Source organism: Rhineura floridana, chromosome 4 (assembly GCF_030035675.1).
Source record: "Rhineura floridana isolate rRhiFlo1 chromosome 4, rRhiFlo1.hap2, whole genome shotgun sequence".
In the NCBI taxonomy this organism is placed as follows: Eukaryota; Metazoa; Chordata; class Lepidosauria; order Squamata; family Rhineuridae; genus Rhineura; species Rhineura floridana.
In genome coordinates this window covers 130912640-130938618 of record NC_084483.1, presented here as the reverse complement: position 1 = coordinate 130938618, position 25979 = coordinate 130912640, and the positions used below count along the sequence as shown (strand labels likewise).

Here is a 25979-nt window from a genome sequence, read left to right as displayed (position 1 = left end):
AATCCACCTCGATTTTCAACTACACAGAATCAGCTAGGTTAGCACAACCCTAAGTGACTGATCTCTTATGGTGACATGGCAGAACAGCACTATGGCTGACTTAATCACTATATATTTGCTTGGGATTCATTGGCTGACGCACTCCCTGATATCAAAATTGTTACTGCACATTCACACCACTAACCAACCTGAAGTTAGTACACATCATCTAAATCAATCTAGTTACTATGAAAGTCTGGAAATTGGGCATTTGCACACTTTTCTCTTCAGACAGAGTCTTGAAGTGTGTCTCCAAATTGATAACACCCTTCTTCATTAAATTAAAAAAGCCTGATGTTAGTACATGCATATCTCAAAACACCCCAATTGCTCTAAAAAAAGTTTGAAAGGGGGAATTTGAATATTATCCTATTGAAATTGGGGGACTGAAATGAACTCCAAACTGATTAAGAAACTTTCATAGAAGTCTAATACAGATGTTGAATGGAGTGTACGGGGGGGGGCACATATAGGAGAAGACATTCTTTAATCTACCCAAAGCCATTTAGAGCTTTAAAGGAAAGCTTAGGCATCTTGAATTGAGCCTGGAAACTGACAAACGGATAGCCAATGCAGATCATTCACTATTGAGCCCTAAAGCAAATGCTCTTTGAACATCCTTTTTTTTTCTTTAAACCTTTCTAGTTAGGAATACAAATCCAACAAATGCAAACATTAAAACATATACCATGGAGCTGTGGGAAGCCATACTGGATTTCAGACCTGGAGGGTATACGTGGCACCTCAGGGTACCTAAGGTCAGCAGCTTGAGCTGGAAGCTGGAGCCTGAATTGGTATCAAAGCCAAATTCACTACTCTGTTAGGAGCAAGGAAGCTGCCTTATACGTACTAACTAGGTCCATCTAGCTCAGTATTCCTTATGCTGAGTGGCAGTGATTCTCCAGAGTTCCAGACTAGAGATGTTCGCAGGCCTACCTGAAGATGCCAAGGATTGAACCTGAGATCTTTTGCTTGTAAAACAGATGCTCTGCCACTGAGCCATAACCCCTCCTGTTGATCATGCAAAGGTGCGAGAAAGTCAGGCTCCTTCTGCCTGTACCAGGCATGGCCAGTCCCAAGTCCTTACACTGTTTCTTGGTGATAGGTGAAATTGCACACCTCTGCTCACTTAAAATGCACGAGGGCTGTGAGAATTGAGCAGACCTGGCTAGGTCCTAGCCTCCTACCTTTCCCATTTCACACCTGAGAGAATTTGGCCTAATTCTCATTGAGTTTGTAAAACCCATATTTTTCCCTGATAAGGGAGGCATTCCATCAAGGAACCCCCATCTGAAATGGTACGGCCAAGACACAGGGTTCCCCCCCTTCAGTGATGACTAAGGCCCTGACACCTGGTTTCCTTGGCTGTTCTTACTGCCTGAGCTGGGATGGAGGGGGGACTTCACAGCTGGGAGGAGAGGGGCTTCAGTCTCCCTTGTGGATTTTCAGAAGCCATCAGGAATGGATAAGTCAAAGCGGCCAAACACATCCCTGCCTTGCAGCTATTAAAAGTACAGAAGCTCATACCAAATGAGAAGCTGGCAACTCTCTCTTCCCGCAGCTGGTGCTAGTGTTGGAAGAAGCTATAGTGGGGGCTATTCTTCAGCACAGCAATCATTTGTATGATTTCCTAGCAATCAGAGAGTGGGGAGGGTCCCCCCCATTTCACATTTAAGATATCAGTAGGAGCCCCTCCCCCTTTGTAATTCTTATAGACATATTTATATGTCCTTGGAGTGTCTCAGACCTCCAACCATGATATGACAGCGAAACAGACATTTTCTGACTTTGGGGGGAAAATCCATAGTTTTAACATAGAGCCTACATCAGCCAAAGCAACATCAGGTGCTGTGAATTAGAAGGGCTGAGAAAAGGCATAGATGGAAAAACAGAAAAAACCTGCACACTTTTTTTTTCCAAACTCAGGGATGCTAAGCAATAAATGTCTGAGTGGGAAAGTGTGGCTCTGAGAACATTTTCTCCAGAATCCATTGAGTAAAAAAAAAAGGACTATTTTGGCTCTCAAAGATTTTCATAGTGAGCCAAAAATATTTGTTTCAGGATCACTCTTTTCCATATTTTCTTTTTATTCCTCACCTCAAATGCTACTTGTTAAGCAGTTTCTGTTGTGCTTGCCTTTCCATTCACAGTTAACAGTTAAAATCAAACAGGCAAGTCCCTAGCAAATGGGACACATAGCTCCAGCCTAAGGAGCTTTGTTTTGCCCAGCTTGCCTGTATTTTTGGATTACTTATCTGCCTGTTGCAGAGAGATGTGGAGTCTATTTGTAAAATAAAATAAAATAATTCACAGTAAAAAATCCTTAAAGAACATTCATTTCCCCCCAGCTCAGACTGTGGTTCTACCATATTCAAATGAAAGGAAATAAATGAAACAGATAACAAAAAACTTATCTTTTGGCGTTTGAGGTCCTTGCCCAGTTCAAGGCATTTACAGGAGATTCTGATTATGCTGTTTTGATCTTCGCAACCCAGATCTTCAAGCCTGGCCTGGCCCTGTCCAATTTTTTTCAATAGACAGGAACCAACATGGATGATACAATGCAGATAATGACTGTCTAAGCTGAGCATGGATGTGCCTCACAGGAAAACAACCCACTCCCCCCCCGCACTCCCCAAGTTTCTAAAAGATACAACACCCGACTGACAAGTCCTAAGAGTCCACGGAACTTCACAAGATTTGCTAAAGACAGAAACTCCACCAGCATAATCAGGGCAACTATAGATTTGCCTGCTTGCCTGTTCCTTTACTTTTTCAGAGTAGCATACAGATCATGGCATCTACAGGGAGGCATTACATAGTCTCCCTGTAGTGGCTTTTCCATGTAATATATAGAAGATGCTTGCCAATACAACATAGTTACTCCATAGCGCCACCGCTAGCCACCATGGGGAATGACAAAATGGTACCATGGAAACATTCCACACAATCCACATGGCAATGCAGGGCTGCCATGCAGAGTGGGCTTATTAAAGCCATTCTTGTGCTGTGTCATAAGATGAGATGCATGTAGATAATAGGTGATGGAAAAAGACAGATCATCTACCCAGGTTCTCCCCAGGAGGTAGGGATGAGGGAGAAACTTGATTCTGTTCACATTTAAAGTTGCATGTATCAAATTCACAGTTTCTGAAACAATATGAGAACTAAAACTCAGCCAGCCTTTGAAATTTGCACTTATCCAAATTTTGTGATGCAGTTCTCCAAACAAACATTTACAAAACTGCATATATGAAGTAACAATGTGCACAGAATTGACTATACTAAGGAAAATAACACACAAAATGCATTATATTAAGAGAAATTGCTTGCAAAAATGTGTGCATCAGTCAACATATAAAAATGTGTTTGCTAGAAGAAATTTGCATTAAAATGCTGAAGAGTTTTCATAAGAATTTCTTTAAAAAAATTACTGCAGAAATGTGGAGAACTGGATTTAATATTGGGAAAATGAGAGAACTGACATATTGATGGATCCTTCCATCCCTACCAGTAGACCTATGAAAATTAAGAAAAACCTCTTCTGAGATAGAACTGGGCTACACTTCTTTTGCCTTCTTCCTCCTTCCCTCAGCCCAGCCCTGCCTGGACTGGCCCTCATTGTCACACAACCAATCCAGGACAGATATTTTCTCATATGACCCATTCGGTCCGGTTGGCAAGAGCTGAACTCCAGTGCCAAAATTTGGACTTCAGAGGCACATTTTTCTTGCTCTCTAATAGCTAATGGCTGTTGTTAAGGCTAAAAAGTCTAGGCCCTGAGTCTAGCCCACTAAAAGCTTGACTCAGACCTTCTGCGGGAAAACATCTCTGAGTATGCCAGAAAGATCTTTATTAAGCCAGTGTGTCAAACTACAGACTTAAAACTTCCTTCATTATATTATGCACAAACAAGAAGCACGGGAACGACTTCCATGGGGGGGGGGGGCAGGGGAATAACAGTGTCCACACATTCTATCTCCGCTCTTCATAATAAAGGGAAAGACTGTAACTCAGCATTCAGATAAATGCTATGCACACATTAAGATCTTACATTCAGCCCCTGGAGTCTCTGTTCTGCAGGACCATGTAGAAGGGTAGGAAAAATCCTTTCTGGGGCCTTTGAATAAAACAAGTGTTACTGGGTTTGAGGGACCAATGGCTGAGATTAGTGTGAGGCATATTCATATTATGTGTGGTATTCAACTAAATTTTATTCAGAGCCAAGCCATTGGGTGATAATCAAAATTAGTCTTACTCAGAGTAGAAACATAGAATAGTAGAGTTGGAAGGGACCTATAAGGCCAACCCCCTGCTCAATGCACGAATCCAAATTAAAGCATTCCCGACAGATGGCTGTCCAGCTGTCTCTTGAATGCCTCCAGTGGTGGAGAGCCCACCAACTCTCTAGGTAATTGGTTCCATTGTCATACCGCTCTACCAGTTAGGAGGTTTTTCCTGATGTTCAGTCGAAATCTGGCTTCCTAAAACTTAAGCCCATTATTCCGTGTCCTGCACTCTGGGAAGATCGAGAAGAGATCCTGGACCTCCTCTGTGTGGCAACCTTTCAAGTACTTGAAGAGTGCTATCTTGTCTCCCCTCAGTGTTTTCTTCTCAAGGATAAACATCCCCAGTCTGTTCTCATAGGGCTTTGTTTCCAGTTCCCTGATTATCCTTGTTGCCATCCTCTGAACCTGTTCCAGGTCTGCAACCATATTAAAGTGCAATGTCCAGAACTGGACACAGTACTCAAGATAAGGCTTAACTATTGCTGAATAGAGGGGCACTAATACTTCATGCAATTTGGAAACTATACTTCCCTTAATGCAGCCTACAATAGCATTTGCCTTTTTTGCAGGAACATTGAACTGTTGGCTCATATTGAGCTTGTGATCAATTACAATCCCAAGATCCTTCTCGCATGTAGTATTGATGAGCCAAATATCCCCCATCTTATGACTGTGCATTTGGTTTCTTTTTCCTAGGTGCAGAACTTTGCATTTATCCCTGTTAAATTTCATTATGTTGTTTTCAGCCCAATGTTCCAACCTATCAGGTTCCCTTTGAATTTTGTTTCTGTCTTCAAGGGTATTAGCTATCCCTCCCAATTTTGTATCATCTGCAAATCTGATAAGCATTCCCTGCACCTCCTCATCCACTGGGCCCAGGACTGAGCCCTGTGGTACCCCGCTCATTATGTCCCCACAGTTTGAGAAGGAACAATTGATAATCACTCTCTGAGTACGATTCTGTAGCCAACTGTGGATCCACTTGATAGTTGTTCCATCCAGCCCACATTTAGCTAGCTTGCTAATCAGAATATCATGGACATTTTGTCAAAAGCTTTCCTGAAGTCAAGATATAATATGTCCACAGCATTCCCACAGTCTACCAGGGAGGTTACCCAATCAAATTATAAGATTAGTCTGGCAGGATTTGTTCTTGATAAATCCATGTTGGCTTCTAGTAACATAGTTTTCAAGGTGCTTACAGACTGACCACTTTATAATCTGCTCCAGAATATTCCCAGGATTGATGTCAGGTGGATTTTTCTGTAGTTCCCAGGTTCCTCTTTTCTGAAGGTAGGGACATTAGCTCTCCTTCAGTCATCCGGCACTTCACCCATCCTCCATGATTTTGCAAAGATAATAGATAGTGGTTCTGAGAGTTCTTTAGCCAGTTCCTTCAATACTCTAGGATGCAGTTCATCAGGCTCTGCAAATTGAAACTCATTCAAAGGGATTAGGTATTCCTTGACCACTTGTCTATCAATCTCAAGCTCCAGTCCTGCCCTTTCAACTTCAAGTTTCCTAGAAGGGTCATAGATCCTCTTTTGGGAGAAGATGGAGCCGCTTCTGCCTTTTCTTTGTCATCTGTTATCATTTTGCCATCCTTACTGAGTAGCTGTACCACCATTTCTTTTCTCTGTCTTTTACTATGGATGTACCTGAAGAAAGCTTTTGTGTTGCTTTTGGCATCTCTGTCTAACCTCAGCTCATTCTCAGCTTTAGCCTTCCTGACACCATCCCTGCAATTCCATGCTACCTGTCTGTAGTTTTCCTTTCGTGGCCTGGCCTTCCTTCCACTTCCTGTATGTGTTGGTTTTTGTTTTCAGGTCATCTCTAACTTTTTTGTGAAGCCACATTGGCTTCTTCTGCTGTCTTCCCCCTTTTTTCCTAGTTGGAATTGTTTGCCTGTGTGCCTTTAGAATTTCTTTTTTTAGAAACTCCCACCCATCTTGGCCTCTTTTTCTCATTTGGGTTGCTTGCCATGGAACCTTACTTACCATTGGTCTGAGTTCTGAGTAGACCCATTGAAGTTAATAGACATGACTAACTTAGGTTCACTAATGTCAGTGAGTTTACTCTGGGCAGGCCCTAGTTGAATACAACCCATTGAAATTGATAAACTAAGTTAGTCATGTCTGTTAGCTTCAATAGTTCTACTCTAAGTAGGACTAGCATTGAATACCACCCAGTGTGTTTTTAAGACTGAGTATAATTACTTGCTTGCATCTCAGAAGCTTTTTTTCATCCTTATTGAAATGTGTGGCATGTACTTCACCAGCTTCGTGGAATAACAGTCTGTTAACAGATTATCTCATTGAAAGAAGAGTATCAGTTACAGAAAAGCTTTGGATGACAAGAAGAAAATCTCAGCAATACAGTTTATACATACTAATATGGAAACAAAATTTTTTATGACAGTCAATATTGGTATCAGTGTCAGTGGAAAGAACGGAATGGAGGGTTTTCAAGTTGACACAAGTGAAATAGACAGCGTTGATATCTTGCACAATATTGCTCCAAAACATTTGTTGTGATTATACTACATACCAAATGGACTGAGGTAGAATATCAGATTCATCCAAAAATGATGTTCCTTTTTCCAAGATCCAGAGAATTATCTTCCATGAATAGAACATGACAAAATAAAAAGTGATGAAAGATTTCTGTCCTTATAATGAGCTATTTATTCTATCTGCCTTCCTTGTTTCTCTTTCTTGTAACAGATTCAATTTATATGCTGTCCACCGCCTCAGTCGCTATTAAAAATCACTGGTTTAGGCCTCTGCTGTCAGAATTATTTTTTCTGCTACTTCAGGAGTTTTTGTGACATGGATGGTATGTCATATAGAGAGTCTTCTGAATAAAGAAAAAAAGAAATGCTGTGAACATATAACATTTTATATGAGTGTGGATATCAAGAAACAGAATTCTGTACTCTCTGGAATAGCAGCAGGAGATAAAATGTGCAGACACTGAATTCACCAATTCAAGCAATTTCTCTGACAGTGAAATGGTGACAGCGATAGAGAAGCCAAAAGAAGTACAGGCGGGCCCTGCTTTACGGCGCTTCACCTTTTGGCGTTCCGCTAATGTGGCGGCTTTCAATTAGGGAAAGTCCCTGCTTTACGGCGCTTCTTCTGCTTTTACGGTGATTTCTGCTCGTTGCGCACCATTTTTGCGTCATTTTTGCGCAACGCGCACCATTATCTTCAATGGGTTCCACTTTTTGGCGGTTTCCACTTTTCAGCGGCAGTCCGGAACGGAACCTGCCGTATAAGCGGGGCTCGCCTGTATTCAAACCTGGCCAGATTATTCTATAATCATAGAAGGTTGAATAATCTTAGAAGGGGATGTGGCTATGACTATTATGAAGGGACCCTGCACTTCTGAATGTGCCACTACACTACTGGTCTTGACAATTTTCACCTGTTTAAAAATGAGAGACCAAACTGCAGCACGGATGACTGAACGGACATGGAATTTTGGGGATTTGTGGCTTGCCTGGACTAGGGGTGGGTGAGAATTTTGATTCAATTCACATTTCAAGAAGAATTTATCAAATTTGCGCTTTCCGAAACAATATGAGAACTGAAACACAGCCATCCTTTGAAATTTGCATTTATTAGAATTTTGGAATGCAGTTCTCCAACTAAACAATATTTACAAAAATGCAAATATTAGGGGAAAGTGTGCATAAAAATGAACACATGAGTGAAAATAACAGGAAAAAGGCATAATGTGATAAGAAATGGCTTGCAAAAATATGTATCTTTGTCAAAACTGTCTATAAAAATGTGTTTATTTGAAGAAATTTGTACTAAAATGATGGAGACTTTTCATGAGGATTTTTTTTAGAAAAATCTCAGATTGCTGCAGAAATGTAGAGAACTGAATTTATCATTGGAAAAATGAGAAACTGAGAGAACTGAAATTGACAGATCTACCTGCACAAAATCATCAGTAACATGGGGTGCCTCTCCCATGCTTCTTTGTTGCCTGCTACCCCGGATCAGAAAAACAGAAGCAAAACCATACCAAGGCTTAGGGATGAGGAAGAAATTGAATTCAGTTCACATTTACAGGCAAATTTACCTAATTTGCAATTTCTGAAAGAAGATGTGAACCAAACACAGCCATCCTTCAAAAATCATACTTCTCTGAATGTTACAATGCACTTCTGCAGCCAAGTAATGTGTACAAAAATGCATATGCTAAGGTAAAGTGCACATATTAGTGCATACACTGTATTAGTGAAATTAATATACAGCGTGCATTATTATGTGAGGGGAAATTTGCTTTATAGGATTGTGTATATAAGGCAAACTTGCATGCAAAAATGTGTATATTAGGAGAAATTCGCACTAAAATGTTGATGAATTTTCCATTAGGACTTTTTTTTTTTAATTGCAAGCTGTTGTGGAGAACTGAATTTAAGATTGGAAAAAAGAGAAACTGAAAGAAAGTGAACCTGACATATTCCTCCCATCCCTATATGGGCTGCATATACACTGAAATGATGCTATCCTCCGATTTGCCGGTGACTTTGGCACACCCATGCCTCCAAAATATGGATCACCATGAGAGTGGCTGTATACTATAGCCAGCATGGATTTTTCGCATCCCACAATGTTAAATTGAACATACCCCCATGCCATTCTGATGCTTCCCATAAGCTCATTTCAAAACAAAACCATACAAAATTTATAGTCCTGAGCTCAGAAATGCTTGCTTAACAACCCCCTAAATTTTTATGGTGATACACAAAACAGTCAGAGAGAATAGAGAGTTCAAAGTGCAAAACAAGAGAAAAAATCCAGACCCGTTGGACTTTTTTCTGTGTGTTCTCATAATCTGTTGAAATTAATTAAAAATCAGCCATGTTCACAATGTACCTGTAATCTTATTACTGACCTTGTCTCATACTCTGACCTTCATCTTCTGCAGTTTAAAAGCTAACAAAACACCTGGCAGATTTTTAGCATTGGGGTCAATGATATACTTGGGCATATCACTGTCAGTATTCTAAAAGCCAGACTCTCAGCTGCTTGGCTTGCCTAATCAGGGAGCCACACCCATGCTGCACCTTTATTTCACTTTAGACAGTCATGTCTAAAGAATCCTGGGAAGTGTAGTTTGTGAAGGGTGCTGAGAGGAGACTCCTATTCCCTGACAGAGCTCCAGTGGCCAGAGTGGTTTAACAGTCAGCCGCTCTGACTGAAGCTCTGTGAGGGGAACAGGGCATCTCCTAGCAACTCTCAGCACCCTTCACTAACCACACTTCCCAGTATTCTTTGGGAGAAGCCATGACTGTCTGAAGCGAAATAAAGGTCTGATGTGGATGTGTGCTGATCTTGTTTTAGCAGGGAGGAAGCAACTACAGGCACACTCCACTTAACGTTGCTTCACTTAACGTTGCCTCGCTATAACGTACATGCTCCATACATCCCCATACCCCGCTTAACGTTTGCGCGCGTCGCAATAATGTACATTTTATTGGCATGATGCTGCTGCCATCTAGTGGTGATTGCATGCAGTACAAGTGAAGACAATTGCTTCACTTAAAGTAGATTTTCACTTAAAGTATACTCTCCGGTCCCATTGTGAACGTTAAAGTGGGGTATGCCTGTATATTAAAACAATTGATATAGTTCAGATAGTCACTTTAAATATGTTTGATTTACTTTGCAATTTTAGTGGTTTCCTATAGTAAATCATTTCCTTTTGCTTTTGTTTCTGTGAATATATGAAGTACAGCAACACTTTGCAACACTAAAGAAACTCCAAAAACAATTGTGGAATAATGGCACTGACTGTTCTGCAGAATAGTTTCCAATGGACATGAGGAGTGTCGTAGTTTGCACAAGATAAACTGGTGGGAGGTTAAATATATCCTAGCAAAATTCTAGATGTGCTCTATGTTTTTAATTGACAATGCCCACCTTTCCTTAAGTGGAGCGGTATAAGCATAGCAGGCTGAAAACATGCATCTTGGGCAGGCTAAGTTTGTTTTTTCCAACAGCTAGAGTCATTCCTGAAGTAGCAACAGATTGTAATCAGTCTGATTTTACATCAAACTGCAGTTTCAGATTCAACTGTTAATGCACCCAAAATAGAAATAGAACATAACTTCCAATTTGAAACACAAAAGGTTGTCTTCACCTTCATATGACACTGACCAATAAAAAGGCTTTGAAATTAATATAAATAAATTTGACACAGATTTCTAGAATGAATACAGAGCTTGGAAAAGTTACTTTTTTGAACTACAACTCCCATCAGCCCAATTCAGTGCCCATGCTGGCTGGGTCTGATGGGAGTTGTAGTTCAAAAAAGTAACTTTTCCAAGCTCTGAATGAATAATAAGAGAAATGTAATTTTCTAGGTTAGATTCTCTGTCGAAACAGTAGTAACACAGGAAAGAAGCAAAGAACACCAACAAACTTACAAAAATGTAATTATCTTTGGAGATGGCAGGTGTTGCCACCATTCACCAAATGCTCAGAGGCACGTTACAAAACTCCTCCAAGCTGCACCGGAAGTGGATTGTACTGTGAAGCACCAACCCAAATTGTGTTTGCATTTTTACAAATTTGTAGGGCAGTGCAGTATCTCAGAGAGGAGGTCAGGTCACCTGCTCCCCTGGTGCATTCACCATAGCTGCTCAATTTCCCTGCTTTTTGAAGTTTGATAGAAATATCTGTGGGCTATAGGTATGTTCTTAAACCGTAAGGGGTTTTTTTTGCCTATGAGTGAATATATAAACAGTATATAAAAATACACAAAGCATTCTAGCAAGTGCCAGACAGATGAAAACACAACTGAATCTCTGGCAGGTTTTTCTGTTGTGGAAGCTCTGGAAAGCATTTTTGGCTGTCACTGCACACTTACACAAGCTTCTGTAATGCGGAAACTGTATGAGACAATGAAATGAAATTTCTAAGAAAACTGGTCTTCTAAGCAGACCAAAGGGATGACCGTCTCCCATTAACTCCACAAATCAACTGAGATATCTGCGCCCCCCCAATGACTCACACATTATCGCATGACAGTGATTTCTCATGCCAAATATCTGAGCTATCAGTAAGCTACTGCCTTTTCTTGAAAACAATGACTTCAGATATTTGGGTTGCTACATTCATTGGCAGAATTTGTCCTCAGTATTTGAATGATGAGGGGCTAATTCATGCCAGATCTGGTAACAAAAGTAAAAGATACAAATACTACTGGGTTCTGCACATGCATTTTGATTTGTTGAGCATGTCCTTATTTAACTCCCAGTATAACTAGAGCTTGGACAAGTTACTTTTTTGAACTATAACTCCCATCAGCCCAATCCAGTGGCCATGCTGGCTGGGGCTGATGGGAGTTGTAGTTCAAAAAAGTAACTTTTCCAAGCTCTGGATATAACTTTATATAAACTTTGGTATATGAACAGCCAATCTCCTCTCCAACAACTGGGTGCCATGAGCCCCATCTTTTGGCAGGACTGGACAGAGGAGGAGGAGGTTAGGGATCCAGGGAAGGGGCTGTTGGAAGAGGATTAGTGGGAGGGCCCTAGTGATCTGCCGGCTGACAGACCCTCCCCAGAGGTGTTGATCAATTTGGATGATAGGGAACTGCTTGTCCAACCCAGACCCTGCCTTCAGTGGATGAGCCACTCGCTGAAATGTCTCCCATGGCTGATGGGTCTTCAGAGCCAGAGGGGAGGCCAGAGGCAGAGCAGGGAGATGTGCTGACCAAGTCATCTCTGTCCCTGCTGCCATGGATGCACAGGTGGCTACACAGGCATAGACTGAGCCTGCTAACCAGCCTACTTGTAGGATTTCCTGCTTGCTTGCCTAGTCCTGAGTTGGGAGGTAAGTCCCGTGCAAGTAGATGTGCCTCCAGGGGGCATGTCAAGTGTTGTGACATCTTTGCTTGTGTAGCCATGCCTAGTAGTGCCTTGCTATGATCTGAATGCTGCATGATCTGCAGCCATGTCTATATTCTAATCCTACGCTGAGCTGTGGATTGAAGCCATTGCCAATGATCAAGCCAAGAGTCCCGCATCTGAATCTGTCGGTGGGAGCCAGAAGACTGTGGATGCCAGGCCAGAGAATCCCACACAGGTAAGCAAGGAAAGGGGAAACAGCTACTGCTTATTAGAATTTGGAATTCCCAATGGGAATGTCACAATGTGAAGACTTGCAGAAACTGGATGTTGACTTCTTGTTTGCCTGTGTCTCCAGGTCCTAATCCACAGCATTCTCAAACCTTGCTGTTACTTTCTTTTTGTTTCTGTTTTGCTTTCCTTTCATTTACTGGACTGAATTTACAGATTACAACAAGGCCCATGACATTACTGATCCGGTTATGGCTTATATTTTGCCCTGCCTGCTAGTATAATGAGTATGTGTATGAGTGTGTGTGTGCATGCATGCACATATACACACCCACACCCACACCCACACATGCTGTTTAGCATATCAGTGTTGGCTCTTGTGTAAAAAGAAAGAGGCTGGGGCAGAGATTATGTCATTAGGAAGGGATATCATTGGTTTCTCTCAAATCTATAATCACAGGAGAATGCTGAATAAATGGACAAGCTTTGTAGTATCACCATGAATGGTGGGTGGCATTATGTCACACAGCACAAGTGTAATTTCCCTAGGAAAAAAATGTGTGGGTAGTAGCAGAAGTAATACATTTCCTAAAGGATTGTTATATATATTAAAAACACCTTTGTAGTCTCCTGGCAGTCTCTTGATTGATCTGAAGCCAGTGAGAGAATGAATTGGGTAGCATGCAAAATCAATTTTAAAAGGCCAAGAGTAGACAATAATTTGCAAGAGCTGGCACGTATGCCCTGCTCGAAGCTTAGTATAGAACCTAGAAAACAGAGCAATCTCACAAATAGTTAATAGATCTAACAGAAACAGGGCTGTCATTTGATCATGACAGCCCTGACTGACAGCATGGAAGCTGGGCCCATGACATGTGAGTCAAACTGGTTGCTCCTTTGTGAGGCCCTCAATGAATAAGGAAAAGCAGTAAGTAGAGCAACATGGTGCCCACCAGATGTTTTGGACTGCAACTCCCATCAGCTGAAGGCTGAAATAGGGAGGCCCATCTGATCATTCATAGATGGTGGGAACTACTCCACCCTGTGGCCTTGAGCACGTAACGCCAAGGGCCCACCTTGTGTCCCATACTCCCATCTACATAAAACTGCCAGGTGAGATACTGGTGGATTAGCCCATGGATAAAACATGAATAGCACTCAATTCTCCATCTGGGTAATTCTTAAACTATAAGCTATGAGATAGCGTAGTCCCAGAACATGCATGGTGGTGTCAGGTATGGTCACAGCATAGTAATGTCCCACAGATGCCACACAGAAACTTTCCCTTGATTATGCTGGAGAAACCATATTCCAACATCAGAACAGCTGTGAAAACAGAAAAGGGTAAAAATGTGGAATAATTTAGAAGAGCTATAGGTATAGCGAATAAGGGTTTGAGGCCATATGGAGCTGTTACTAAGCACTAAGAAGGTTACATCAATAGTTCAGCAACAGTGAAGAAAAGTGCTAGAAAACTGTCCGCCCCCTGCTTCCCAATTTGATTTTCAAAATCAAGCCAGAGAAAGAACAAATTAAAAATTCACAGCTTGGGGGCCTTTTATACACATGGCTGATAGGGCAGAATTTGAATCTCTTTCAGAATGGGGATTCAAAACTTGAAGTTACTTTCCACTAAATAGCAATTGGAGCAATTATTTTAATTGAATACAGCCTGTTGTCTTCTTAGCAGTGGGAAGAATCATGTAGCACAGGCGCCATAAATGTATGGCATTGGACGATGAAAGCCCTCCAGATGAAACTTAAAATACAGCTTGGAACCTATGGCAACAAAACAATATTGGTTCCATCCAGGATTCTCCATGCACAAATGCAAAGCAAGCTTTCTTAGCAGGAGACCATTCTTCATGATTTTCTGAATGTTTTGGAATTATTGACCTGTACAGCACAGCGTATCTGGGGATAAAATATGACAAATGCCCAAATAAGCTAAACAGGTGCTGAAGCAAATGTTTTAGGATTTATGATGCAAAGTGTCTTATATTTTTAGTCCTGAGGCAAATCCAGTTCCCTCACAGAATTATATTTAGGATTCCAAACCAGGCTTTCTACAGGAGGGGTGAACTCAACATGTAATAATGGTCAGCAACTTGGATGGTTTTAAAAGAGGTTAAAACAAATGCAAGGAAGATAGCACTATCTATGGCTACTAATCTCTGGATACCAGTTGCTGGAAAACACAAGTAGGGAGTGTTCTGATGTCCTGCTTGTGGGTTTCCCATAGACATCAGATTGGCCTCTGTGAGAACATGATGTGGGACTAGATCAGCCTTTGGTCTGAGCCAATTAAAAGAGTGCTCTCTTTTAATTACTCTCATTGCAATCCATGAACAATATCACTGAGCATCCTTGCAGGCATTCATAGCTTACATTATTAGGGAGAAAAGGGGCCATAGTCGCTGGTCTCACCCCCTGCATACAGGGCTGGTTCTAAAGGGCGGCCAGGTTGGGCACTGGCCCGAGGACCCCGGAGCTACAGGAGCCCCTGAGGGGCCCCTGAGGGGCCCTCCACCCACCACCCACGCGATCCGCGCCCCCCCATGCCCCCACTTACCTGTCAGCCGGCTTTTTAGCATTGCCCTTAATGAAGATGGCGTCCGCAGCTTCCCTAAGGTACTGAAGCTGCTGCCGCCATCTTAGTTGATGGCAGAGATGTGTGTGAGTAGCACGCACGTGTGCCATCAACAAAGATGGTGGTGGAGGCTTCATTCCCCTTAGGGAAGCCACAGCCGCCATCTTCATTAAGGGCAATGCTACAACAGACCTTCATTAAGGGCAATGCTAATGCCCAGACAGGTAAGGGGGGCCGGGGGGGCAGAGGGGGCGGACGCGGCGGACACGCATATGCGCGCACACACACACACACCGGGGGGCCAGGGCAAGCTGATGCCCAAGGGCCCCTGTATGCCTGGAGCCGGCCCTGCCTGCATAGCATCATTTTCACCTGGTCCCAACACCCTCCATGTGCTGGAGGGGAAAGGACAGAATTGGGGTCTTATTCTAGGTGTGTGGCTCCATACAGGATTTAGAACCTTCACTGGACCTTAGTGACCAATGAGTGGTTGGCAGGGGTGCAGCAGATTCTTCCCCTCATATATAAGCTATGAATGCCCAAAAAAGGCTGTTCCTCTTCATGCTCCTCATGGCATCATGGTAGCCTTCCTCTCTCTGGGTCTCATCACAGATATGGAATGGAACGTTCTTTTCTGATTCTCTTCCCCAAGCCTTTGTGGCTTTACCTGGGCCAGTGTTGTTGGTACAATGGTAACCACTATCTAGATCTCTCTCTTTCCTTCTCTCTTGGGCCTAATTGGCTCCTTGATGTCTCAAATGGTGCTGGGAATTCACACCAGGCAATATTACAAACATTAATGCCATTGCAATGAGTGACGCATATTATGTAGGCTTATTTGACTGAGATGGGTCATTGCTTTTTCTCTTGCTGTGCCAACCCCTCATGATTGCAGAGCTCCTTGGCTTCTTGTGATAGGGTCAGAAGAGTCACCCCATCACAACTTCATTTTCTCATGTAGTAATGGCAGGAATGTTATTTATCTTTATCATCAATGAAGACTGGTGGCTCCATTGTCAGTGGAGCAGTGAATCGGCTCCAGGTGTTAGTCTGAACTTGCTGAAGCACCTTGGAAAGCTCCTTGAAAGTTCAGAATAAACCCCAAAGTGGATTCATTGCTCCATTGACATCAGAACCACCAGGGTCCACTATTTATAGTACTGTTACTAAATGCACAAACTATCTAGCACTTTATAAACTAGGCTGAGATTCTTGAATGGGACTCCTTAAAAAAATTCAGATCACTGCTGTTCTGTCTCATGACAGGTTACACGAAATTCCCAGGGATGTTATAAATAAAACATTTCTCCCTATCTCAAAGAAAGGAAAAAATTTAACACTCTAATTTGATTATGTGTGTCTTTTCCTTCTCTCAGCACCTCTAACTTTTCTCTAACTAAAAAGCCCCAAATGCTGTAACCTGCCCTCATGAGGGTTGCTCCATCCCATTGACAATTTTGGTTGCCCTTTTCCAAACCTTTCCAGCTCTACAATTTCAATTACAGCAGATAATTTTGTAAAATGATGCATGGAGTGCCCCATTTCATATGTCAGGTAGGGAGGCTGAAGGACTTCATGGGCGGGCCCGATCAGTGGGAGACAGCCACCCCAGGCAGTGGATGCTGTGGTGGTAAGGCACAGTGAGGAATTGTTGAAGGGCAGAGATGTGTGTGTGTCACATGAGCTTCCATATGTCCCCTAAACTAACCAATTGCCCTCAGTTATGGTGGAAGATATCGTCCTGTCACCAGTGATGAAATAAGATTCAACAGCTAGTCTAGCTGAAATATGGGGTGGCGGTGATGGCATTTTGTCCTTCACCTCGGGCAGTGTTGTGGGCCCAAGGCTGTGGAACTCCCTCCCAACTGAGATTAGACAGGTATCCTCCTTACTGAACTTCAGGTGTGACTAAGACTTTCTTGTTCCAGGAGACATTTTAATGTAGCGTCCGCTTTTATTGTGATCTTATTGTTTCATTTTATGTATGGTTTGTTTTTATGTACACTGGTTAGAAATATGAATGATTAAGCAGTAGATAAGTGTCTTTAAGTAAGTAAGTAATGTCTTGGGCTGTTCCTGTTCTTTCTCCATTAAAAATAACAACAATACTCAATGCACACACCAAAGCTAGATGTTAGGGCATGGTATTCCACTCTAGTCGTCTCTGTGATATTCTCGCTTTGTATATCCACTGCAGATACACTCCCCCCCCCCATGGGAAAGCATTCAAATACCTTTTGAATCAGAGGTGTTGCAAGGTACTTAAAGGACTCATGGTACAGTCCTGTGACACAAATTTTCCTATACTATATATGTATAGGTGCCTCTGGGCAAATAAAGATGGCCGTGACTTTGTAACACACTCAGCCATTGTGTAAGCAAAGTGAAATAAAATAAATAAAATTCTGTAAGTTTGACAAAGTGAAGTTTATTAATTCATCAAGTTTAATAAAAGGAAAGGGGCAAGAGATCTAGGCCCCAGGGTAAAAGTCTTGAGGCTCCCCTAACAATGTCCCTGGATATGATCCACGAACAAGCAAAGGGGCAATCAGAACAATCAAGGGGATGCCGAGGTTTGGGACTTTTTAGGTTAGAAAAAAATTAAGGAAGGGGGATATAATAGAGGGGCATGAAATGATTCATGGTGTGAAGAAGGTGGACAGGGAGCCATCCCATGAAGCTGAATGTTGGAAGATTGACATTCAAAAGGAAGTACTTCTTCATGCAGCACAATGGAAATTATGGCCACAAGATGTGAGGGTCACCAACATGAACAGCATTAAAAGGGGTTATTGGAAATTTGAGGAGGGCAAGTCTGGGAAAAACTCCTAGTCACAACAGTTATGTATAGCACCTCTAGTTTCAGAGGGAATGTACCTCTGAATACCAGTGGCTGGGGATTACAGAAGGAAGACTGTTCTTGCGCTCATGTTCGGCATGTGGGTTTCCCATAGGCACCTGGCTGGCCAATGTAAGAAGAGGCTTCTGGACTAGTTAGGCCTTTGGCCAGATCCAGTAAGACTCTTCTGATGGTTCTTACGGTACAGCTGAGGAATAATTATACCACCATCTGCTGTTTGTATGAATGAGGAGCAGAAGACTTGAACTAGAAAGGGCAAAAGGAATCTTGAATTCTTCAGCATTTCTCTGCTTTATAAAATCAGTCTATGAATCCAGAGGTGAGGCAGAAGAAGGTGAAGAATTTCCTGTCTGGAGCTCAGAGGCTGCCCGTATGGCAAAGAGTGATGCATTGGAGAGAGTCCCCTCTGGCTCTTGCCTTGCAGCTGGATCCTGCCTCTCTCTCTCTCTCTCTCTCTCTCTCTCTCTCTCTGGGCTCCTGCTACTCTGCAGCTCTCCCCCAACCTCAGCGTGCCAGCATCTCCAGAACTAAAATGTGCAGCCCCCCCACTCCTATTCCCTCTCCACACCTCCCCCATCTCTATCCTGACGCTGGAGCTGGGGAGGCAGGGGCTGCTGCTGCTGCTGCTGCTCTCTGGCCTGAAGCCTTGCACCGACCCAGCTAATGAGGGCCAGGTTTATTCCACACGCTAGTGCGGCTGCCAAGAAGACAATGTTGCTGGAAGATGGGAGTAGGAATCCACGTCAGGCACAACTTCCCACCACTTTGTAAGTTCGGCAGTTGGAACAGTCAGCAGTGTGGTAGGCATGCATGCAAATCAAACACAATGGCATCCATTGCTCTTTGTTAGTTTGCTCTTGCACAGAAAATATATCCTCAGCATTAATCATCATTTGCAGCAAAACGGACTTTTAGGCTGCAACTACTTGGAAATAAGTCCCGCTGAAATGAATAGGATGGACCTCTGAGTCTGAGAAAACAAGCATGAAAGGATTGCACTGTCAAGAACTCAAATCCTGCTCTATATGTGTGATATGCCCCATGTTTAATTTCTAAAAAGAGGGCTGCTATAGCACAAGCTTATCCAGAAATTTTCCTAGAAGCACTCCCATATTGCTGATATGTGCAAGACGGCTGGGATTCTCAATGGTGAAAGAAACACACTCTGCAGATACTCACAAGCACTCTTCCTTTATCTCACATTGTGCTACACATGCCACTATGAGCCATCCTGTTCTTCAAAGTCAGAGGCTGTGTAGCGTGTATCCAACTTCCATTTACTCTGCATGCAGTGTGCTCCCACTGCTGGTTTGGGAAGCAGTATACACATGACGTTAGCCACAATCCATATCTCTCCTTACAAATCCTGTGTTTTGATACATTTTTCTCTAAACCAGCTTTGATCCGGATTGAGAAAAAGAGTGACCTAGCTGGTAATGTGTAAGAACAGCCAGAGTCACATAGCATACCATACCTTTACAGCACATTTGAAGGAACCCCCACCAAAGAATCCTGGGAACTGTAGTTTGTTTCTCACAGAGCTACAATATCCAGCACCCTTAACAAACTACAATTCCCATTATTCTTTTTTGGGGGAAGTGCTTCAAAAGTACAAGTAGCACTGTGACTAATGATGGAGCTGGGTCAAAGCCTAATGGAAGCCCAGAGGCTGATGTGCATAGATGGGAAAGAAAAGTCCGGAGCTCTACAACGTACACAATAGGAACATGGAATGTGAGAAGCATGAGCCAGGGAAAGTTAGAAATTGTCAAGCAAGAAATGGATCACATCAACATTACAATACTTGGCATGAATGAATTAAAATAGATGGGAATGGGACACTTTCAATTAGGCAACTACAAAATATTTTATGCAGGAAATGAGAAATTAAGAAGAAACGGAGTTGCTTTAATAGTGAGAAGTGATGTGGCAAAAGCAATTAAGAGCTATAACGCAAGGTCTGAGTGAGTGATATCAATGAGATTAAAAGGGAAACCTATTAACATAACCATCATCCTAGTCTATGCTCAAACGGCAAATACAGAAGAAGAGGAATCAGAGAGATTTTATGCAGAAGAAGAAGAAATTGATCACACCCCAAAACAAGATGTAATTGTGGGGAAATGGGGCTTAGGAGATAGAAATGAATCAGGAGAAAGACTTATTAAATTCTCTGAAGCCAATAATTTGTTTCTTACAAAGACATTGTTTGAGCAACCAAAAAGAGGACTGTATACATGAACATCACCAAATGGTTGATATAGGAATCAAATAGACTATATAATTGGTAGCAAAACATGGAGAAGTTCCATGATTTCTGCAAAAACAAGACCAGGAACACACTGTGGTACAGATCATGAACTGGTAATACTGAAAATCAGAGTAAAGCTAAAGAAGCATAATGACAAAATACAATTTAAATAACATCCCAGAAAAATATAAAGATCAAATAAGGAACAGATTTGAGGCTTTAAACATAGCTGATGGAGAACCAGAAGAACTATGGACTGGGAAGAATGCAAAAAGACAATACCTGTAATTAAAAAGAAATAAAGACCTGAATGGATTTTGACGAATCTCTTAAAACGGTTAAAGATAGAAGGAAAGCAAAAGCAAAAAGAGACAGAAACACAATCAGAACCCTAAATGCAATAATATAGTGACTAGTACTTAGGGACAAAGAGAACTATTACAATAGCTACTGTATAGAAATAGAAGATGACAACAATCTAAGAACAAGAGCCCTATTTCAAAAGATTAGAGAAATGAAAGGGAAATTTAAACCAAGAGTAGGGATGTTTAATAAACTCCAGGGGAACTCACTGATTGACCAAGATAAATAAAAGGAAGATGGAAGCTATACATTGAAGAATTATATAACAGAGATGCAAGGATGACAGATTCATTCATGAAGGAACCATATGATGAACTAGAAATTTTAGAATGTGAGGTGAAAGCTGCTCTTAAAATACTTGGAAGAAACAAATCACCAGCAACAGATGGCATACTGATAGAGTTGCTACAAGTTACCGAGACTGAATCTGTCCAAATTTTGACAAAAAATTGTCAAGAAATATGGAAAACTAAACAATGACCCACAGACTGGAAGCATTCAATATACATCCAATTCCAAAGAAAGGGGATCCCAGGGAATGCAGTAATTATCGAACTATTGCCTTAATATCTCATGCAAGTGAAGTAATGCTCAAGATTCTACAACAAAGGCTCTTACCATATATGGAGCGAGAAATACCAGATGTCCAAGCTGGATTTAGAAAGGGAAGAGGTACAAGAGATCATATGGCAACCATATGTTAGATAATGGAACGGACCAAGGAATTTCAGAAGAAAATCACCTTGTGCTTTATAGATTACAGCAAAGCCTTTGACTGTATAGATCATGAAAAACTATGGAGTGCTTTAAAAGAAATGGGGGTGGACAGCATCTGATTGTCCTGATGCACAACCTATACTCTGGACAAAAGGCTACTGTAAGAATAGAATGTGGAGAAACCGACTGGTTCCAAGTTGGAAAGGGCGTGAGACAGGAGTGTATTTTATCACCCTATTTGTTTAATCTATATGCAGAACATATATAGAAAGTGGGATTGGACCGTGATGAAGGAGGTGTGAAAATTGGAAGGAGAAATATCAATAATTTAAGATATGCAGACGATAGCATACCACTAGCAGAAACCAGTAATGATTTGAAAAGAATGCTGTTGAAAGTAAAAGAGGAAAGCACAAAAGCAGGACTACAGCTGAATGTCAGAAAGACTGAAGTAATAACAGAAGATTTATGTAACTTTAAAGTTGACAATGAAGACATTGAACTTGTCAAGGATTATCAATACCTCGGCACAGTCATTAACCAAAATGGAGACAATAGTCAAGAAATCAGAAGAAGGCTAGGACTGGGGAGGGCAGCTATGAGAAAACTAGAAAAGGCCCTCAAATGCAAAGATGTATCACTGAACACTAAAGTCAGGATCATTCAGACCATGGTATTCCCGATCTCTATGTATGGATGTGAAAGCTGGACAGGGAAAAAAGTGGACAAGAGAAAAATCAGCTCATTTGAAATGTGATGTTGGAGGAGAGCTTTGTGGATACAATAGACTGTGAAAAATACAAATAATTGGGTGTTAGAACCAGAACTATCACTAGAAGCTAAAATGATGAAACTGAGGCTATCATACTTTGGACACATAATGAGAAGACATGATTCACTAGAAAGGATAATAATGCTGGGAAAAACAGAAGGGAGTAGAAAAAAGGGAAGGCCAAAAAAGAGATGGATCGATTCCATAAAGGAAGCCACAGATGTGGACGTACAAGATCTGAACTGGGTGGTTTATAACAGATGCTCTTGGAGGTCACTGATTCATAGGGTCACCGTAAGTAGAAATTGACTTGAAGGCACATAAGAACAAAACTTATAGAAACAATAACAACAACAGTAACAAAGACAGTCTAGGGACAGGGATAGGAGTGCGCTCACTGCCTTCCTAAGTTGCCCTCCCCTAAAACTAGTTGCTGATCAGAGACGAAGGCACAACCTGTAATCTTAGGCCAGTCACTAGTATCTCTTAGCCCAATCTATCTCACATGGTTTTTGTGTGGATAAAGTGTCAGGGTGAAGGAGACTGAGCTGTGTGCTCATCTTGAGATCCTTAGAGGAAGGGTGTGACCTAAATGTCTGACATAATATAATGCATAATAAATGGTTGTGATTTTAATGACTGGATATAACTATTGATTTTTAAAATTTTGTTCATAATTTCCTGATTGTGGGTTGCTCTGAAAGGCCTTTAGTCCTGAAAAGCCGCATACAGCTCAGCATGCAACCCTGCAATTCAGGTCCTGCTTGCAGGCTTCCCATAAAGCATCTGGTTGGCCACTGTGAGAATAGGCTGCTGGACCAGATGGGCCACTGGCCTAATCCAGCAGGGCTCTTCTGATGTTCTTACATTTCTCATCAACAAAATAAACAAATGCCTACATATTCTTTTTCTCTCTCCTCATCTCCCCCCCCTTTTCTTCAAAATAATGTGTGGAAATGCCACTTAATCTTGGGAACTAATTATTATTATTATTATCATCATCATCATCATCATTATCATTATTAAATAACAATTTCTAAATAAAAATAATAATAAAAAACCCAGAGGACAGCGAGGTACAAGTCACTGGGTTTTATTCAGCAAAGTCGCCCTATTTGTGACAGGACCTCTGCTTGTGCAACGGAACTTCCCTTCCTCCTCCTCCTCCTCTCCCTCTGCATCTATTCAGGGTTTCCCCCACAACCCTCTGAAACAAGGAGAGAGAGGAGAAGTTCCACTGTGCAAGCAGTGCGGGAGAACTTCACAGGATACAACCCATTGCTAAGAGGCTTATATACTATGTTGTCTAGCAATAGTCTTTAGTTCTGATTCCATGCTTGTTTTTCTTCCCATTCCTGAATTTGCCTGGCATCACCTCTGTACACTTCATGCCTGCAGTGCACAGATAGGCAGCTTTTCTTTAAGACTGAGGGCCATGATTTAGGACACATTCACACCCTATATTTATTCCACTATGATTCCAGTATAAATGGTCATGGTTTTACCCAAAGAATCCTGGGAAGTGTAGTTTGCAAAGGGTGCTGAGAATTGTTAGGAGACCCCTATCCCCCTCATAAAGCTACAATTCCCAGAGTGGTTTAACAGTCAGTCCCTCTTCCAAGCAAACTGAGAATTGTAGCTCTATGAGGGGAATAGGAGTCCCCTAACAAATCTCAGCATGCTTCACAAACTATACTTCCCAAGATTCTTGGGGGGAAACATGACTGTTTAAAGTGGAGTCATAGTGGAATAAATGTATGGTGTGAATGTAGTCCAAGTTCCCCATCCCCCACCCATCACAGTCAAATAAAGGATTTAAAAAGATAGCTAATTTGCCCTGAGGCTGACTCTCTCTTACTGGAATAGCTGCTTAGTCTTCTGTGTTACACCTAGAATGCAGACTCATTGTTTCAGCTGCACACCATGCAGCTGAAGCACATTTAAAGCACTGCCCCAAAGAATCCTGGGAGTTGTAATTTGTTACGGGTGCTGGGAATTGTAGCACTGGGACGGGTAAACTACAGTTCCCAGGATTGGGAGGGATATGCGTTAAATGTACTTTAAATCAGTGGACTTACAATTTTGATGCAAAAACAAATTCCTTCGAAGTGTTCAGGAATGGGGGGTGACACTGGCTCATTCCTTTCTCTCTCTGGCTCCTCCCCTTCCCTAAACTAGGAGCTGCCAGTTGGGGGGAGGGGGAGAGAGGGGGGGAACGAGAGATCGGGAGGGGGGAGGAGGATTGTGGTTCAGGATGTGGCTGAATGTGGGATCGCCTTCCAGGTAGACGAGAGCAAATTGTCCGCTCGGATTCGAATTGGGAATTATGTCATTGCCGTGGAGGAATGGATTCCAAAAGCGTTTCCTCTGCTGGCTGATTGACAGGCAGCGCATACAAAAGAGCCTATATAAACCAGGCGAGCGAACCGCTGGGAAGCCACTTCAAGAAATCCTAGCCAGAGGCAAAGCGGGTTTTTCCACACACCTCCCCACCGAGGAGGGCTGCCCTTGGAAGGGGGCTTGGCATCGCGCTCTTCCACCGAAACTTTTGAAACTCGCGTTCTTCTGGAGTTGGATTTGGAAGCTATCACTGTCAAGAGCATCGCCGGAGACTTGGATGCCAGGTAAAGCGGCTGGGACCCACCGGTGGGACGATTTTGAGCCGGATGGATTCTCCGGGAAGCACTCTCGGGAGGGAGTAACAAAAAGACCTGGGCAGCGCGATCTCAAAGCGCGTTTACTCGGAAGTAAGCCCTGCGGAGGTCAACGAGATTTGCTCCCTAGGGAAGGGGGCAGCCATAATAAAGAATAGGGGTTGGATCCGGACTATAACTTGAAGTTGGGCGGACGCATTCAAATCAATGGGGCAAGTTAGTCATGAGTTAAATCTCATTGATTTGAAGGGAAAGTAAATACAAGTATCCTATACATGTCATTTTCAGACGTACAAAGGCTGCATTCCTGACTCCCATTACCTGAGAGTAAGTTCCATTGAATTCAATAGGATTTACTTCTGAGTGAGTAGACATGATTAACATCGCGCTGTTAGTCTGGATCCAACCTTCTGTCTTTTCTTTTCAACCCCAGCCCCCACTGGTCAACAAGCTACTTATAGGAGTTGCAGTCAAGGGGCGAAATAAGACACAGAGACATCAGCTTGGGTTGAACAAGGGCCACTTTATTAAATTACAGCAAACAAAACCCAATTTAAAGTGACCTGCAGAGGGAAACCTAGGTGCGGGAACTGTCTATAAGCAAGTAGCTTGCCACACAGTTCTCGGGCGACCAGCCCCTGCTGGGGCAAGGGCAAGCCCATCTGCTTACCCTTTACCCCGGCCACACCTTGTAGGTGAGTAAGGGGGCCTTCCCACGTCATCCCCACCCGGGGCCGGATAACCCCTGGGTAGATGAGGATAAGTTGGCCCCAGAAGCAGCCCATATCCTGCCCTCGAGCCGTAAAGCCCTTACAGACAGGCCTCCAGAACCGCCAATCACCTCCAAAGGTGCCTAAGGGGGCCACCTAGCTGTCCTTACCTATTTCCCTTCCCGCACCAGTGCAAGATGCATAGCCCGGTAGGGCATTGACCTGTCAAATACATTCAAGTTAGCCAAATAAGCCAAAACCACCTATTAAACACAACGCCCCCTAACCCAATTCCGTCCCACTGCCATGGTGTGGAGCAGGCAAAAAACCTGCCCGCCAACGAGGGTGGGCAGGATAAAGATTCCTACTCTGCCCCGAAGCAACCCCTAGGCACACCATAAAAGAGGGAGGGCGGGGTGGGCGTCGTAGCCTCTCCGCTGCATGTCACACATGCTTGCCAACTGAGGGTCTTGCCCTGAGTAACCAAGGCCGTCGTAGCCTCTCCGCTGCATGTCACACATGCCTGCCAACTGAGGGCCTTGCCCTGAGTAACTGAGGCCGTCGTAGCCTCTCCGCTGCATGTCACACATGCCTGCCAACTGAGGGCCTTGCCCTGAGTAACTGAGGCCGTCG

At 42.7% G+C, this 25979-nt stretch overlaps 1 protein-coding gene across 1 annotated transcript in view; it reads left to right on the top strand.

The window, feature by feature from the left end:
• Positions 1 to 24277: 24277 nt before the first annotated feature.
• The window catches only part of THBS2 (thrombospondin 2), a 66463-nt gene continuing 64761 nt past the window's right edge, over positions 24278 to 25979 (top strand). The window contains exon 1 of the mRNA XM_061624419.1: positions 24278 to 24606. Coding sequence (XP_061480403.1) covers positions 24309 to 24606 — 298 coding nt within the window. The 5' untranslated portion in view covers positions 24278 to 24308. The remainder of the gene's footprint in view (positions 24607 to 25979) is intronic.